This window comes from Mesitornis unicolor, unplaced genomic scaffold (genome assembly GCF_000695765.1).
Source record: "Mesitornis unicolor isolate BGI_N332 unplaced genomic scaffold, ASM69576v1 scaffold32353, whole genome shotgun sequence".
In the NCBI taxonomy this organism is placed as follows: domain Eukaryota; kingdom Metazoa; phylum Chordata; class Aves; order Mesitornithiformes; family Mesitornithidae; genus Mesitornis; species Mesitornis unicolor.
This window is the reverse complement of record NW_010177404.1, coordinates 30,365-48,361: the sequence shown is the minus strand read 5'-3', so window position 1 is coordinate 48,361 and position 17,997 is coordinate 30,365. Positions and strand designations below refer to the sequence as shown.

The 17,997-nt window shown below is 39.7% G+C and overlaps 1 protein-coding gene across 1 annotated transcript in view; it reads left to right on the top strand.

Annotated features, from left to right (window-relative positions):
* The window catches only part of LOC104538755 (protein CLEC16A-like), a gene marked incomplete at its 5' end in the record, with an annotated part of 36,163 nt that extends 20,676 nt beyond the window's left edge, over positions 1–15,487 (top strand). The window contains 3 exons of the mRNA XM_010182072.1: positions 4,861–5,007; positions 10,284–10,407; positions 15,282–15,487. Coding sequence (XP_010180374.1) covers positions 4,861–5,007; positions 10,284–10,360 — 224 coding nt within the window. The remainder of the gene's footprint in view (positions 1–4,860; positions 5,008–10,283; positions 10,408–15,281) is intronic.
* Positions 15,488–17,997: the final 2,510 nt, after the last annotated feature.

The window sequence follows — 17,997 nt, the reverse complement described above, 5'->3', positions numbered from 1 at the left end:
AGAGCGTCTGCACTTGTTACTGATTTTATGAGGTTAGATCGCTCAGCACAGTGAATGTCATACACAAGTTATTTTGGAACCCTACTGTGGGCTCTGATCACCCCTTTCATCTTCATCAAACACAGCTACCGTAGGAACATCAGATTGGAATAGGTTACTTAAGTAGTACTGAGTTACCTCCAGTGTGAGATATTTGAAGTACCCATGCTCCGTGTTTCTAGGATATGGTTGCTTTTATAGCTCATAAATATATTTAAAGTATTTTTTGATACTTTTGTTCTATGCAAGAATAATGGAGGACAACTGCTAACTCGGTTTATAACCTCAGTTTGTTTTTTCTAATTAATATTCTTTGAACAGTTCCAAATTTGGGATTTAGTTTGGACTGCTGCTTTTAAAGACCCAACTCTGCTGCATTTTTTGTATACTTATTTGTATTGCGTGGTCATCAGAATTGTGTGCTGCTGAACTGGGTGCTAATCTTCGTGTTATCAGCATGATCTATAACTAACACATTTCTGTGTGAAGTTATTCATGAAGAAGTGCCTAATTAAGGTAGTTTGACAGCACTCAGATTGCACAAGGTACTTGATTTCTATTATATGAATTACTGCTTATGTGCCAGAAATGAGAGTTACCATTGAAACTGAGTTAAATGCGCAGGACAACTAGTATTATTATTATTTTTTAAAATAAGTTAACACATTTGAAAGTGATCTTTGACTACCAGTCGGGCAGTTTACTATTTAAAGGATTATTTTCAGTAAAAAGCCAGCGCTTCGAAATAGCGAATTCTGAGACTTGGAATTCTCAAGTCTTGTGTTTTAGTGCTGACGTCTGCTGTAGCTCTTTCCATGCCGGTTGAACTACAGTAATGATTCCAGTTGCTTTCAACTTGTAGAAAGGACTTCTCTGGTCGATGGAAGAAATTGTGGCATACTTTAATAGTAGAGTTCCTTTGTGCATTAAAGGACACAATAAATGCTGTCTCAACAAAGTATTATTCATAATGAGGATGTGCTGGCATGGCAAAGAATTAGGTCCCCGATCACTGGACTTGAAACAAGTCTGTTAAGTATGCTAAATTGATGAGGAGAGCTGTGAGTAAAGCTATAGTCACATATGGGCATTGCATGGCAAATGTGGAGAGCAAAAACGGCAGTTAATCCAATTTCTAATCCTTGTTGAAACTGCAGCAGCTACTGGCAATAGAGCTCCAAGGGACTGGTTTGGTTTGTATGTATTTTTTTCTTGGCAGCAAAAACATGTTTTGCATTAAAACACTTAACTCTCAGTTTTATGAGGTTGTAACATGGTTTCTTAGATGTAAACAACCTCTGCCAGTTGAATGGAATATTTTTAAAAGTGCATGGAGTTTTCTAAGGCAGAATTGCACTTTGCAAAGGTACAAAATAACTCGTGAAAGAAAGAGTTTTCAGCCATGCAAGGGTTTTTTCATGCATACTTGCAGAAAAGCTCAAGTTCAGCATTGCCTTGGTTTGACAAGGGACCAACACGTGGGAAGACATGAGTTGGGTTTTTGTTTTGAGATAACTATACTTAGAAGAACAGAATAGAGGGAAATTGGAATACAAGAAAAAGACGTTGGGGTAACAAAGACTGTGGTTTAGAATGAGAAAACAGTTTCTGCTTTCTTGGCCAAGGTTTTGTTTCTACTTCTGAGGTGCTTTTCTTTTTAACTTGCTTGTCCTGTTCTCTGCCAACACCACTCCTTTCCCTTTTCCTCACCTTCAAATTTTCTTCTTAGGAGATTGTATAATTCAGGGCATCTTTCACATGAAGTCATTTATAATACAGTAGGAAAGTTTTCTCCAACGCAGGAGAAAGACTTGCATTAATTGCTTAAGAAAATGTTCCTTTAAAGAAAAGCTGAGAAGTTATTTCAGGTTTTGGCATGAAATTTTGGCCTGAAATTTGCTGCCATTATGTAATAGATGGCAAAAGGAGAACTGTTGATACATATTTTATGAAAGAAACACAGCCTTATGAACCACTGTGGTGGTGGAAATAACATCTTCTCCAAGGAACTCGGAAGGTAGATCTTTACAGTAATACTTTACTGAGTCTTAAATAGAAAGTTATGTTGAAGCAGAATCATGACTGCTGGAAAGGAAATGTTTGTAACTAACCTCTGTCGCAACTTGAGAGTCATAAAGTAGTAACAAAGGCACCTCCAGAACCTCTTGAGTATTATTTTACATCCCGTAGCCATGATTAATTCTGTTCACCTTTTCTTTGCAGATATTTCCTGAAGGAGTTTCCTGGTTCGAATATTTATTCTTGATCAGTAGTTTCTGTTGGGTTCTTTCCCTTGTAACACAACCTGTCAGTATGTGTTGCTTCTACCAGCATTTTCCTGACTTGTCATCTCTGTTTTTTAAAGCTTTCATATGCTTCTTGTAGCAAGCCCATTTAAATTGAGTTTTGACTGACTGCCTGGCACCAGAAAATTTCCCACGTAGGAGATTCTCTGTAACGAGTGAAACATCCATTCAGCGCCATGGGAGACTCCCCATATAAAAGAATAAAGAACTGCATGGTGCATTTGCTTTCTCTTACACCTGATTGTCACATACTTTCCTTTTCAGTGTTCACTATGCCATGAAGGCAACATGTAGTATATTGTTAGGTATTTTACAGTGCACGTTGTGGCTGCTTTCAGTACTTCAGGGCACTGCCAATTAAAAGTAAACTTCTGCAGTAATACTTTCCCATGGGAGAATGAGGAGGGCTGCAGAAGCAGCTGAGGTGTGTACATCACATAGAGCACATATTGAACATACTTCTTCTGTCACAAGAAACGCTTCGGGTTCTGCAAAGCTGCTCGCTCTCAAAACCTGAAGAGATGACTAAAAGCTTCCAAGTGCTAGGAGGAACGTCTGCCAAAGGAAAGCCTTACTGATAAAATCCAGGTTTGCTATAGGCATGTCATGGTCAGGAAAGTTGGTGAGAACCATGAGAAAGGTGTAATCTTCTAAAGACAGTAAGAGTTCAAGGAAATACGAGCAGTGCAGTGGTAGTTGTCTTCACTGGAGTCGTGTGGGAATGGCAGTTCATGGACCTCCATTCAGCTCATGGTGTAAGGTCTAGCAGGTAATGCCATGGCATTCAAATGGTAGAAGCTGCTGTGCCAGTAGGTGCTAGACCTTTAAGGTTTTGATTCTTCTGCATTTTGATAATACTGATGCGGTTCAGGATAAAATCCTTGGCTTCTGTAACAACAAAAATATGAAAAATTTAAGTTAAAAATTCAGCTGAAAAATCAGAGCAAACCGCTAATTGTAAGATACAGTAAAGGGCAACTTAGTGTTTTTAGTCTCATGGGAGATATCCTGGCTTGTTCAAACAGTCAAATCACAAGTGAGTTAGCAGGTTATTCCAAAGCAGGGATCTTCAGCACACGGGGATCAACAGGGTGTGTGAAAATAATTTCTGAAGTTTTTGGAACTGGAGCGTTTTCATTGCAAGTCTTGGTATTCCACACTATGGGTTTATGTGCAAAAGCAAACTTGCTGTCAAGCCTGGACCTTTCATGGTGTCACTGAACAACTTTTACCTGATAGTCTTGCAGAGGGTTGGTGCAAGAGGGAAGTGCTCTGAATTTATTGATCCCCAGCCTGCTGAAAGCCAGGGCGTGCTTACTTGCTTTTATCCCAGCACTGATAAACTCATTTTGTTGTTGAATGAAAAGATGAGCTTTAAGAAAGTCAGAATCACAGACCATTGGAGTTGGAAGAGACCTGGAAAGCTCCCCCAGTGCAACCCCTGCCAGAGCAGGATCACCAGAGCAGTCACACAGGAACACGGCCAGGGCTTTGGCTGTCTGCACAGAAGGAGACTCCACAACCTCTCTGGGCAGCCTGGGCCATGCTCTGGCACCCTCACACTGACAAAGTTTGTCCTCATGTTCAGCTTGAACCTCCTGTGCTCCAGCTTGGGACCATTGCCCCTTGTCCTGGCATTGGACATCCCAGAGCAGAGCCTGGCTCCTTCCTCCTGACACTGCCCTTTCCAAATGGATCCCCATGAATGAGGGCACCCCTCAGTCTCCTCTGCTCCAAGCTCAAGAGCCCCAGCTCCCTCAGCCGCTCCTCAGCAGGAGATGCTCCACTCCCTCCATCGTCTTTGTGCCTCTGTTCTGGACTATGTGAGGAACTAAAATGAAGATTTTTTTTTTTCCATTATTATTTTTTTTAAGGCATGTCAAAGACTGAAGCAGAGGGTTGCAGACGACAGAGAAACGAATTAATGCAAGATTGTTAGGAAGGAAGAGGATGCTACAGTGTAAAGAATTTGAGAAAATATTAGACTGAAAGCTAGAAGAAGACTTATTTAAGAAGTGCTGCTAGACACTGGAGATACCTTTCCACTCTTCAGACTGGAAGAAGTTTGACTTGTGAAAAAGTAGATGAAATCCAATGCCAGCGTTACATTTGGTTGATTAAAATTTTCTGAAATTATCTCTGCAATAAAAAACAAGTTGCAAGCCTTCTATCCAAGAGGGGATTTTGTTCACTTTTGACTTAACCATTTTCTTTATCACATTAAGGTCTGTGACGCATTATTTTATTGAACAGATCAAAAAGTGAAGAGTTTTGACATGTTTTGATTGTTTGTGCGAGCTCTAAGTTTTAAAATGTTTTGAAACCCTTAACCTCTACTTTCCTGTTTGTTGGCCAGCATTTGTAGCATGTCTTCAGTAAGATGCATTCAGATTTTTGGGCTTCCAAGGGTGAATCCCCATCCAATATTTGCTCTTACCCTTTCTCAGTTTGTCCACGTAGGTTAACTCCTTCAAGGTGGTTACTGACTTGTGAACTTCATTGTCCTGTTTTGCAGGCTTTGCTGTAGCCCAGTGTATAAATCAGCACAATCCCTCACCAGTCTCCTCACCCTCCCCTTCCAGTGGCAGTGGGAGTACGGGGCGCTGTGATTCAGTGACTGCAAGCTCAACATCCACTCCCTCTGCTGCACAGAGTCCATCAGGTATTAAATCACAATTTTCATCCTAGGCACTAAGAGGTGTAGAGTTGTTTATTGTACAATTAACTGCTGTGTTACTGGATTAAAACAGTAGGGCTTTGGTTTTAGATCACTTGATCATTCAACTGAACCAGTTAAAGTAAATTGTGATGCAGATTTTCATGTTCTCTTCAGCTTTCTGGAACTCTTAATAAATACTTGGCATCTTTCAGCACTGATTTCAAGTACTGGTGAAATAACATCCTGCTTGTCTGACTTGTGTCCTAGCACATACCATTTAAAATGTGGTTTGGTTGGTTTTTTTTAAACTGAAGTATTGCCTTGCATGAATTTGTAGTGTAAACTGTTAGCCATTCACTGTAGTGGATAAGTTGATCTCCACATGAAGCGTCTTTTTGAACTGGGTGACATTTGCTTTTGTATGTTTATCTGATACTCCTGTTCATGTTTAACAATGGACTAAATAGGAAAGATTTGAAAACGGTTACTGAGGATGCTAAGATTGTAAAGCTTTTGCAATAACGCTCTTCTGGCTGAACACCACTGTATTTCAGGAGGCTGTTTCACTGGTGTAGAAGAAGCTGCCATATAAATAGACTGACAGCATAACTTTCACAAGTGTGGGTACCGTGTGTTTATGTTGGTCAACGTATTTAGTGGATGTGTTTATACTGGGACAACTTGTTGCATTAGAATGCCTTCATTCCTCCCTTTTTGTGTAGTATTTGTAGAGAATCTTGTCAGGGTGTTTGTTCTGAATGCAAACTGTGCGAGGTAAAGCCTCAGGATGGAGACTGAACAAGTAAATTGTGAAGGGTGCACACATCCTCAGGTGCTTTCCTGCTAGAGCTGACCTACTCTACCTCATTTCGGTTATAAACCAATGGAGGTAGCTTGATTCTCCAGACCTTTTCAAACAGCCCCCTCATGTTAACAGTCACTTCCAGTGTTGATCGCTCCTTGAAATGGGTGTTCTGCCTCCCCCTTCTAAAACATAACCATTTTGCCTTTATTTGGAAGCCTCATATAGATTCAAGCCTTTTTGCAGTCCTACAGGAAATGAGGCATTCTTTGTTAGGTATTTAGTGTTTTGTAGGTTTCACTGAACAGTGTTGAGATCAATGTACATTATATGTCCAAAGTGACTATCCGTGCAAGAAATATTGCTGGGAAGGCTGCTTAGGAAGTTTATGAACAATACGTAAAGCATTCTAGCACTCAGACTCTAGATTAAAAAGCATCTATTACTGTGCCTCACTTGTAGTCAAAATATTCCTGCAATGTGTGTAATTCCAGAAAAAAAAATTGGAATATTTGTCTATATTCAATCTATTCAGAACTTTGGCAGGACCTCACTTTGTTTTGTCTGTTGACAAGTGATTGCTGTTATCCAGTTTCTTAATGAGCTAAATAACATGTGATGCTTACACAGAGAAGTATCGTCTGTCGAAAGTCTCAGTGTAGATTTGCACTACAAGGAAACATTTCTTTGACTACATGTTTTTCCTTAGCAGTGTAAGAAGGCTCATCTGCGGTGTCCTTTGCTGTATCTGAATCCTCTGTGATCAGGAGGTGAAATGCAACTACAAGCTCTTGGCAGTAGTGGCTAAAAGAAAACTGTAGTGAAGGAAATGAAAATTAATAAAATCTACATTATTTTTGTTGCTGTAAACAACATGCTAGGTTTCAAACCGAGGTCTTTCAAATGCATATAATTTTACTGCTGTGAAGAAATGAGTAGATCTGTAGCACATAATTCTTCATTTAGCAGTGGAAATGAGCATGAGAATCGGCATCTTGGGTCCCAAGGGAGCAGCTTGCGGTGACCTGCTGCAGGGATGGCTTTTGAGCTCAAGTCCTGGCTTCTGTTCTGCCCTCTCCACTTGGAGAGCGGTGACAGGGAGGCAAAGAGTGGCTGATGTGCCTGAGCAGGGCATTCAGGGCAATAGGACAATGAGCAGTTGGTGCTGAGGTGCATGGATCTCATCTGTGTGTGGCATAGGGATTTTGCTGTGACCCATATTGTGTCCTGGTTTGACCTAAACAGAACTGATTTTCTATTTAGTTATTTTACTTCTCAGCTCAGTCTCTTCAACCTTCTTGCAATCCACATCTGATGAGAGCGGGCTGGTTGAATAGACTGAGCTGAAAAGTAAAATCACTAAGGAGAAAATCAGTTCTGTTTAGCTCAAACCAGGACACAAATGTACTCTGACCTTTGGGACCAAGCATCCCTGCCACGTTTGTGATTGTCTGAGGGACCAATTATTAGTTCATATTAGTTCATTAGTGCTATTAATATCTAACATGTATTCCTTGCATAGCTGCAGTGTATCTTATAGTTCGGTATCCTTGTGAAAGAATCTCATTAATGCACAGAAACTTCCTAAAATCGTACTAAAGCAGTCAATGTGCATAATTCTGCTAAGCTGCTCTACTGGTCTGAACCAAACTGCTGATGTAGTTGCAGCCAATAGTTAACAAGTAATGTTTAAAACAGTTACAGCCAAGTTGCTGATGGTGTCTCAAGGTCCTTACCATAGACTGGAGAGGATCCTGAAATCCCTAGAGCCGAGTCTTTGGGGGTGCAGAGGTGGTGAGGGTTTTCTCCAAGCCAGAGAGCTTCATTGACGCTTTTTGCTGATCTTCAGTGTCACATCAACACTGTTGTCTATTCCTGGGAACAATGTTTCTGCATTAACTGATTTGACCACTTTACTGCAAGTTTGTAATGAATGTTCTCCTGAATGTTCTCCTCTTTATGCTATTTCTATTTTATTGTGATCTATATAGGAAACTGTTGCCAGGAGCACAGCCATGAAAAAGATTCTCTGGTGTGTCCCAATAGTTGTTCTGTAGGCTTCTACATGAACAGAAGTACACTGCTGAAATAAGCAATAGTGTCTTGACCACTGACAGTGTTACATCAGGTCTTACTGATCCCTCATCTGAGTCACAAGATCGATTGTTGGTATTCACCCACTTCAGTGTAACACAGGGAGATTTTCCCTTGACCTGTTGAGGACACCTGAAACTAAACTGCCTTGCTCTACTGTGGAGCAGAAGAGGAGGCTTGCATGCTGTGAAGCGGCTCTTTCAAGGAGGAAGTAACAAGTAGCTGATGAACAGCAAGCAGTTACCAGAGTCTGGTTTATGCCTCAAGGTAGCACTTGAATGCTGCCTCCATCTGTCACATTTGAATCTCCCTTCTCATTTCCCATTCCATTTTAAACACACTCATGCAAGGACACATGTGTGCTCTCTCTGTCCCTTCCTCCTTCCCTGCTCCCCTCTTTGTTCTGGCAATTGCTCAGGTGGTTGACCATGAAGAACATGCAAGGTTGCTCAGGAACTTCAGTCAAGAAGGCCAGACAAGATAAAGGGGAGATGTGTATGTGGACTTCAAGGAAACTTATCTCAGCTACCTTCTGGAAGAGCAGCCTCTCAAACCACGACAGCTATCTCTGCTGTAAACTTGTGATTATAGTGTCCTAAGCTACTGTCTATTGACAGGTCTAAACAGTTCAGAGTTTGATATGTTTGAGATGGTACTTGCAATCTTAACTGAGTTGTTTCAGGAAATAAGATTTGGAACATACACACTGAGTTACATAAAACAGTGCTGGATGAAAACAGTATCCGAGTGTGAGGAGGGAGGTTACCTAAACTGCATGTTTCAGTCATTGCAAGAGAACAATAGTTGCATTAACTGCTTTGTCATGGGTAAAATAAGCTCGTATGATTCTTGAGTTTATCAGCTCTCCTACGTAATAATTGTCACGGTACTTCATGGCACAGATATTTGAAAACCTAGCAGCTCCCTCATTTGCTTTATTTGGGATTTAAGCTTAGCCCTTTACAAGGTCTCCATTTCTTAAAAATGAAAAAGCAGAAGTCGTCCCTTAAAGGAAGGAGAATCCCTAGCAAGACAGAAAAAGCAGTATCAGGTTCTGCAAATGCTGCTATCAGGTTGGTTTTTTCTTTGTATTTACATGGTTTGGTTTGGGTTTTTTTTAAATTAACTTGTCAGTTTGAAGTGTTGCTATGCATAAGATAAAAATGTTCTCTTGCTAGGTAGATTTTAATTGTCAAGCTTCTGAGCTTAGAATACAGTCTCTTTTTGGCTACACTCGCTGGAACTGCGCACTTCTTTAAAGTGCTTATTTTTACACACACCAAGAATTAAGATAAAGAAGCTCTTACTGTAAGTTAGCAGTCTTCCAGAATTATGTATGTGTGATATCATATGCACTGTATTTTATAACTTTTTAAATTGTATTAAGCTTTAAAGTGCAATTGGCTTCAATACTTAAGGAGATGTTTATATTGGAGCAGTGGATATGGAGGACTTCAGAAGACGTTGATCTTCTATGCCACTTACGCTGCATTTCACACTTCTGACAGATATTGATGGTAAAAGGTCTAAGATAAGTACAAAGAGCTGTCACTTGTTGCAGAGAATATATTGGATTCCAGTCTGTAAAATATAATTTATATATTCCAAGGATAGGATGATTAATCAAGCATGGAGAGCCTATAAGAGCAGTGCCTGCCATCTGACTGAAGCCATCCTTGTCTCTTCTCTCTATAATCAGTAATTTAAATGTGGTTTGATCTCTTCTGTTCTATGATGCTAATAATTTTACATCTAGGTGAGGATGTACTTTTATACATCTGTACATATGCACCGAGCATCATCATCTGAACTGCTGCTATCTTTTAAAACACTCTATTTGGCTTTATTACAAACCAAATCTAATACGTCCATTTCGTATCATGGAATAGTAGGGCTGAATGGTTTGAACCATTGTCACCTGCAAGGTAGTGCACCTCTTCTAATTTGCGGCCAGTGGAAATCAGAATAATTCTGTGTCACCAGAATTTGTCATCAATAGCTTCCCTCAAGATTTCTACAGCACTGGAGTAGACTGTAATGCAAATAAATGCCGTTCCCTCCTGGGTGTAAGTGCTGTCGGTATTGCCAGACACAGCCCCAACTCTGTTATGAACATCTCCAGATAGGTAAGCAGAAAATTAAATTCAGTTAAAACTCATTTATTTCTAAAGAATGAATACTTCCAGCTTCAGAAGTATTTCCCAGACGTACAAGACTCATGGTGCGGGGTCAAATTTCATTTGAGATACCAGCAGTTACGGATGTGTCCTTGTCGCTTATTCTCGTTGCTGCTGTAACATTTATCCTTTGTCTTCATTCCAGTTTCCCTCCCTCGTTCCATTGTTAAAGCCTTCGTATGATATATCACTGTGTTTCCCTCTAGTAAGGTCTGGCAGGAAAGGACGTCGGCGGGTGTTTAGTCTGTCGGAGGCTGACAGTCACGGTGGACACTGGGTTTAGGTCTTCGAGCAGCAGCTGCAACAGCAACTCGCGCAATATCAATTCAGGCAGGTTCCTCCATAAGCTTTCAAAAGCTCCTAACAGTTCGTAGAAGGTATTTGGTTTCTATGCTGACAGCAATGACAGTGAGGTAGGAAACTGAAGAAAGCTTTATATTTGTCTCTGCTGTTCTTTTGGGGAGAATTGTAAAGCAATAATTAGCTCTTTCTGAAAACCTCACCTGCAGTTTCTCCCATGTTTCTCGACCCTCTTGCCAAAGATGGAAATTCTGCTATCAAGCCTCCAGCTTCAAAGCAGCTATGTCTTCATTTGCACAGGGCCAGCCGTGGCTGTAGTGGAATTTAGTAAGCACAGGCTCCTGAATGGACAGTAATGCAGGTACTTGGCTGGCTGCAAGGAACCTATTTCTAACTTGTGTAAAATGGACAAACATTCAGCATAAGTCTGTCCTTGGACTGTGATGGCACAAGCTTCATAATTCTCTGATCATTAACTCGGGCAGATGGCTTTATGGACTGTTTAATTGCCTGAGGAGAGGAAGCAGATGCAAAAAAAATGGGAATATGCTTCAGACTACCTTATTTATATAGCCTGTGTTAGCTTGTATCTAATAAATTTCTTTTTTTTTTACTGTCCTAACATGAAGATATTTTACTCTGTTAATGTTATAGAAACACCCTTTTTCATCTTTATAGATTTACTTTGCATCTTTTCACTTAATGTCCTGTTATTTATATTTTTGTTATCCTCTCATAGTATGTTGCTGTACAGCTTAGGACACTTCTCTGTAGATGATATTTGTTCTTTCCTTTTCCTCTTCTTTTCTATCTTCTTTCGCTAATAATCATCCTTAACATAACATAGCAGAATTTGAGTCATTTGGTTTGGATTTTTTTTGCTGTAATTATAATCTTGGTAGCATTGTAGAAGTGCTGAAAAACATCTAAGGTTTCTGAAGCCACTGCAGCCAGAAAGAGAGAATACCCAAAAACTTGCAAAATGACACCCTGTTGTCCAGCTTTGTTTGGCACTTAAATTTGGGGGTGTGTGGAGGTCGTTTGTTACAACTAGATGTTAACATAAAACTGTTTTAAGAAACTGACTCTTCCTGTTTTGTTTTTTGGGTGTTTTTGGTTTTTTTGTTTAAATACATAGGGTTTGGGTAGACATAAATAGCAATTATGTTTTCCCGTATTAGATGAGGTTTAGGTAGGTTTGAGAGTAGAACATATCTGAGTGACTGGTGATTTTATTCAGGTAAAAATGACAATTATTTTTTCCGTTTCTATCCAAAAGTCAAGCTGGAACCAAGTGTTAGGAGTTTGCATTTTCTGGAAAGCCAGTTGGTATTTTTATGTGCAGTACAGACAGAAGGTCCAGGTAATAGGTAGAGCACTTAATCTCTAAACATACTGGGTGCCTTGAAACCCCGTGGAGTTTGTCTGGATTTTAGAGACAGACATTCTTGTAATAATCCCTTTGTGGGTTGTTGGTTTTTTTCAGCTAGGGTGCATCTTTTTGCCAATTGTTTATTCTAGTTTCAGAAACTTGAAGAAGGCAGATCAAATACGTATTTATCTACTTGGATCCTTCTCTGAACTGAGTATGACTTCAAAAGGCTTTGAAATGTGGAGCCTCAAGGATTTTCTCACTAGTAATTATAGACCTGGAACTGTGTATTTAATTAACTGGGTGGTGTTATATGTGAAACCTTTTTACATAAAGAGGATGGTCTGAGATTTTCATCGTAGTGCCTCTCATATACCACACTTTCATTCCAAGACGCCAGATTTCTGTATTCTATTTTCTATTTAGTTTCCTTCATCTGCAGTCTGGGATTGTTTTCCTCTGTCCTTGTATCAGTAAGATATGGGAGTTGATCACACTTAAAAACATCCATAGCACGAGCTTAGATGCAAGTACTGCTACCGCAGCCATAGTTTAGAGCCGTGACTGAAGAGTAAGATTTTTAGCTAAGTATTAGTCCAGAAGGGATGGTATATTGTAAAATAGTAGTGAGAGCTGTTGACCTTTTCTTGACAGTGTTAAAAATTCTCCCTCCCCTGCCCCTTTGTGTACTGGTATTTGCTCTCTGTCCCTGCAGGGACTAGTGGCAGTGCAAATACCTGGTCATTTTGGCAGTAGGGTCCTGCTGGGTGATGGAAATCTGCCACTGCTACCCTTAAATGGAGTAATGGAGTAACAGAAGTGAAGCTCTGACAGTGACTAATGAAATATTGAGAGCAGGGGAGACTTACTTCTATGAATAGTAAATAAAAGCAAAAGAGAAGCATAGAAGAGCTCTAATTTTTTGTTCTCTACAAATACTGCAGCTAAAACACTGGGCTGAGTGTGTTGTGCTTACATTTTTGATATTATTATCTTTTTTCTGAATGTTTTTTTTCAGACTTTTGGATAGAAAATTTGGACTTGTTGACTCAAGATACTTTTTAATTATTATTTTTTTTAACAGATACTTTTTTCAAATACTTTGTTTTTCTTTGTGGCATTAAGAAGGTAGTCACTTTAGCATTAATTTAGATCCTAATTGGAAGGATTTGGGGAGAGCACAGCATAACAAAAGAATATGTATGTCTGTCATAATTTCAGTAATTGAAAATATTATAAAAATATGTTAATGTTTTGCTGGGAGAGGGAGAGGAATGATTTAAGAAATGAACTCCAGAATCAGAAGTGAAATAGGAGAGCTGCAGCAGAAATGTGCTGTATAGAACATTCCTGAGCAGAATGCCATCAATGGATAGTACTTTATTTCACAGAATCACAGAATATGAGGAGTTGGAAGGGCCCTAGAAAGCTCCCCCAGTGCAAGCCCTGCCAGAGCAGGATCACCAGAGCAGTCACACAGGAACACGGCCAGGGCTTTGGCTGTCTGCACAGAAGGAGACTCCACAACCTCTCTGGGCAGCCTGGGCCATGCTCCATAACCCTCACACTGACAAAGTTTGTCCTCATCTTCAGCTTGAACCTCCTGTGCTCCAGCTTGGGACCATTGCCCCTTGTCCTGGCATTGGACATCCCAGAGCAGAGCCTGGCTCCTTCCTCCTGACACTGCCCTTTCCAAATGGATCCCCATGAATGAGGGCACCCCTCAGTCTCCTCTGCTCCAAGCTCAAGAGCCCCAGCTCCCTCAGCCACTCCTCAGCAGGAGATGCTCCACTCCCTCCAGCGTCTCTGTGGCCCTGCTGGACTCCTTCAAGCAAGAAATTTACCAGAATATCTCAGGTTTCCAAATCCTGAATTTTGGTGAATATTCATACTACAATTAAGATAAAAAATAGTCTTGGCAAAGAACCTTTGATATTCTTTTAAGATTTTATAAATTCAGAAGGTAAAATCACTGCAAAGAAACTCCTTGTTCTATGCATACTGGAATGTTAGTGTTTATCTTGGAATTCAGAGAAATGAGGCTTTATTTCCATGTTTTCAGCGCTTCATTTTCTGTGCAAGTCTTGCATCACTTTCTCTGTTGCCAGTCTTGATTTTCGCACTAAAGTTTCTTGACAGCTTAAAAAGAAGAATCTGCAGAGTTACTTTGAACCTGTCCTTATTTTTTAAAAATAACCAGTGATGTCTCTTTTATTTAAAAGGAGACTTTTACAATCTGTAAATTTTGTTTTTATTAAAGCGAGAAGCTTTAGCCACCGATTCAGGAAAAAGTAAAACTGAGTGGTTTCCTGAAGTGAGAATACACCTTTGTTTGGCGTTATCTTACCAGGAAGGTAAAAAAACCCAACCTTACTGTTATCCCACTGATAGCTTACTGATATCCATTCCATTGTCAGCTTTGGTTTTGTTTTATTTTGGTTTTTTTTCTTCTTTTTTTTCTGTTTTTTCCTTATGTTCGTGCTTTCTGTTCTTTTACAGAATTAACTGGAATCCTATTGAAAAGGAAATATTTTTAAGGTCACTATTAAGATAAAATTCTAATTCTTAGCTTCTGTATTCACTACATTGCCTTGTAGGCTTTCCTGCGGATTCCTGTACACTTGAACACATGCTGTTTCTTACAAGAACTCTAAAAATGGTCTGTCTTGAAGCTGGATACCTGTTACTTTAATAGCATCTATTACCTTAGTCTGAGAAGGAAAGGCTGTGTTGCCTCATGTCCTCCATTCGCTCTCCATCTGAACCAAATGAGCAGTTTCCTTGCTAGCTAGCTAGGATTTCAGAGGGGAGAAGGACACATGTTGTGTGGGAAGGTGTAGTAGCATATCAGTTTTCTGTGGTATGCACTGTTTATTCCCAGTTTTGTCTGTGTTTTATGCTTCATGCCTAGAAGCACAAAAACATTGTATAACACAAGGCTGTTTAAAAACAGGCCGATTTTGGAGCACTTTTCAGTTACAGTGAGCACGTTGTTCTCCTTCCGTAGCTCTGCTTTCTCTTGTTGAGATGTCACTTAAATGTGAAGCTGGAGAATTAAATGAGAGAATGACTTCCAAGGTTTTGTAAGAAACAAGCCAGCTCTTGGGAAAACTCCTTATACAGAGTTTGGGTTTTTTTAATCTTTATTTTTTGCTATTGTTAAAGAGTTTCCTGGTATGAGGTCGGCTGTTCATTTCAGTCTGTACTAAATACTGGAGAGGCTTGCTTATTCTTCCCCTCAATATCCTCTCTCTAGGAATATTTCTGATACTGCTACATATTCTAATACTAAACACGTTAAATGTTCTGGTTCCTAATTTGAATGGATTCCAGCTGGCACTTTATGTTGTGCCTTCATAATGTTTTGTTTTATTTGTAATTACTGAAAAGTGAGTGTGTAAGCATAGTACTTCACAGAAATGCATTTTCTGCCCAATTATTCTTAAAATATTAATAAATAATAGTATGCTATTAGGCTGAACGTACATACTAAGTTGAATATTGATTGTTTCTTGATGTTTTCTTTTATTAGATGACGCTTCAGCTCCAGAGCAGCCTCAGATGACCGTTTCTGGTCAGATGATCCTTTCTGGCCAGATGATGTTGACTGGTGAAACTCTTTCAGCTGTCTCAAAGTCTAGCAAGAACGCTGTAAAAAACAGTGACCTAGAAACAGTAAACCTATCTCCTAGCCTGATTCCTGCACAGCAGCCCACCATATCGTTAATAACAGGTGACAATACCGATGCACTAAGTGTAGAGTCGCTCACGCTGGTGCCACCAGTTGATCCACACAGCATTCGAACATTCAGCTGCCTTCCTCAGTCCTCTTTGCAATCCGAAGTTTGCACGGTAAAAGAGAGAGAGGAAGAATGTGCTGACTAATGCGCAACTGCAGACTGTGATAAACAGCGAAGCAAATGCAACCAAATTCTTTGTTGTTTTTCCTTCGGGAGTACAGAGACTTCTTAAAGCCTGAGAGGCCATCAGGTCCACGAGAAGCAGCCCACTGCTGAGAGAATGTGGACAGCTTTTAGGGTAAACATTGGATGCTCACCATACTGAAACTGGAGAAGGAAAAGAAAAACAAACCACTTTTGAATCTGGACTGGTTGGTTCCTATCAATTTCTGTTTTACAAGAACTTGAAAGTATTTGAGCACCTTTGTTTCTGTTACAGAGTTCCAACTGTAGGAACTAAGTTAATTTTAAAAGGTTTGCAGTATTATGGTAAAGTGAAGATATCTTTGGACACCTGGCTTCAAGACATTGTATTATTACTTCTCTGAAACAGTAGACATAACCATTGACCAGAAAAAATATATATTGTAGTACAGAGATGACATTTCCATTTGAGATGTGTTGGGGTTTTCACCTTTTTAAAAAAGAAAAAAAAATCCTGATCTCATTCATCTTTTGGAGGTCTGCATGATACCAGCAGGCTTGGCCACTTTGTGTTGTCTTCGTAGGACTCTAGACTTGAATATTATGTTTTCCATGTGTAGTATTTATTTCAAGGTTTGATTCAGAATAAGATATATATCAAAGGATTTTTTTTAAAAAGTAAAAGCCTGAAATTTAATGACAAGTGCTTACTCAAACTAACATAAGGGATGTTTGAGACTACTTTGGTCTTTGCTTAACCAGCTACAGAGGAATGTGAAATATTTTGAGAGATTGCTATAGCTTGTTTGTTTGTTTTTGACAGTCACTTTGCTCCACTTCTGAGGAATGACGATATCCTTTCTACTGCAGGACAGCTTCTAGAAGCAGACAGAAGCCGTTTTACTCTAAAGAGGCTTTTAAATTTTTCATCTTCATGTAGGAAGAAGGTCCCCACAGCTAACTGGTATTTCCTTTGCAAGCCTGAAACTCAAAAGCAAAGGTATTGTGTAGGTTTTTTTCCCCATCTGGGATAGTATCACAGTTAAACAACACTGCTACATACAAGTGATTCTGAGTTTATGCTTGCCTTACTTTGCTCCCTAGATCCTGATACCAAGTTGACAGAGGTAGTGGAAAAGTGTTGATTAAAGTTGGGAATGTGCTTTGCTGATCTGGTATGGAACTTAACATGAATGGAATTTAAGACGTCTCATCAATTGCCACGTGTGTTAATTTAAATTAATAGTGAAAATGAGCAGATTGTCATTACTGGTCTGCACGTAACACTGAGTGCTTTCTGGCTCTCAGAGATTAAACTCTACTATTTCCTTTACTTGGTGGTGTGATTTCAGGCGTCAGTACAGTCTGTTTCCTCATTCTGTCTCTAGTAACACCAATTCGTATCAAGTAGGTGAATCTGAAGTCTTAACCTACTTCCCAGTCTCTTATTGTACCTCTTCCTGGCTGTCAGATGGAATATTTGAAGTTATTTTAAATGTAATATATGAGATTGGGTAACCTACTAGTATAGCTTTGCTTGCTCTTTCCATCTTTTCCTTCATGTAATAACTTAATCTTTGTAAAATGTGTATACAAGGTGTCTGCTATTGAATGCCAGCAATTTTTTTCTCCCCTTACTAGCTTTTGCATGCAGTTTTGCTGATTTCTAGTTTTCTATGGCTTCTAATTTGTCTCAGATTGAATTAATACTCTGACCATTCCAGAGTGGCCCAAGCTCTACATGAATTCTGAGTTAGGTGTTCTCAGCGCCGCTATGGGTGTGGGGCGAGAATCTGGCATTGCTGAAGTAAGCCAGTGTGTGTGTACGTGAACAAGCCTGGTCATCAGTAGTAATTGGGGCACAAGGACCACATACATTTTTATTAGCTGAACTGATTGCAGTCTGGGCTTCCTCTGGTATCTTGCAGCATTACGCTGTAGCCCTAGTAATATTCTGAAGATCATAATAAATGTGAGGCCTTACTTAATTTGAAAGCATTTAATGATAGTTGCTAACTTTAACTCTTGACCTAGATTACACAAAATGCTACTGTGCAGGGTAAAATTCATTTCAGACAGGAAAACCTTGATCTTTCTATAACTTCAAATTCAGTTTGAGCAAGGACCATGCACAAGGAGGTTTTTTAAAGGATATGCATAGTCTCACCCTTGAGCCGTACTGCACAACACGTGGGACAAAGGGAAGGAAAGCTGACTTTGTGCTTGTCATTGCCTTTGAGGGGCTTTTAAATCTCATGAGCAGTTGTCTGCTGAGAGCTTCACAATAAATGACTGAGATGGATACAATTATTAGAAAAATAGAAGACTAGGCCTACTGTGTAATCTGCTGCTGGCAGAACCTTG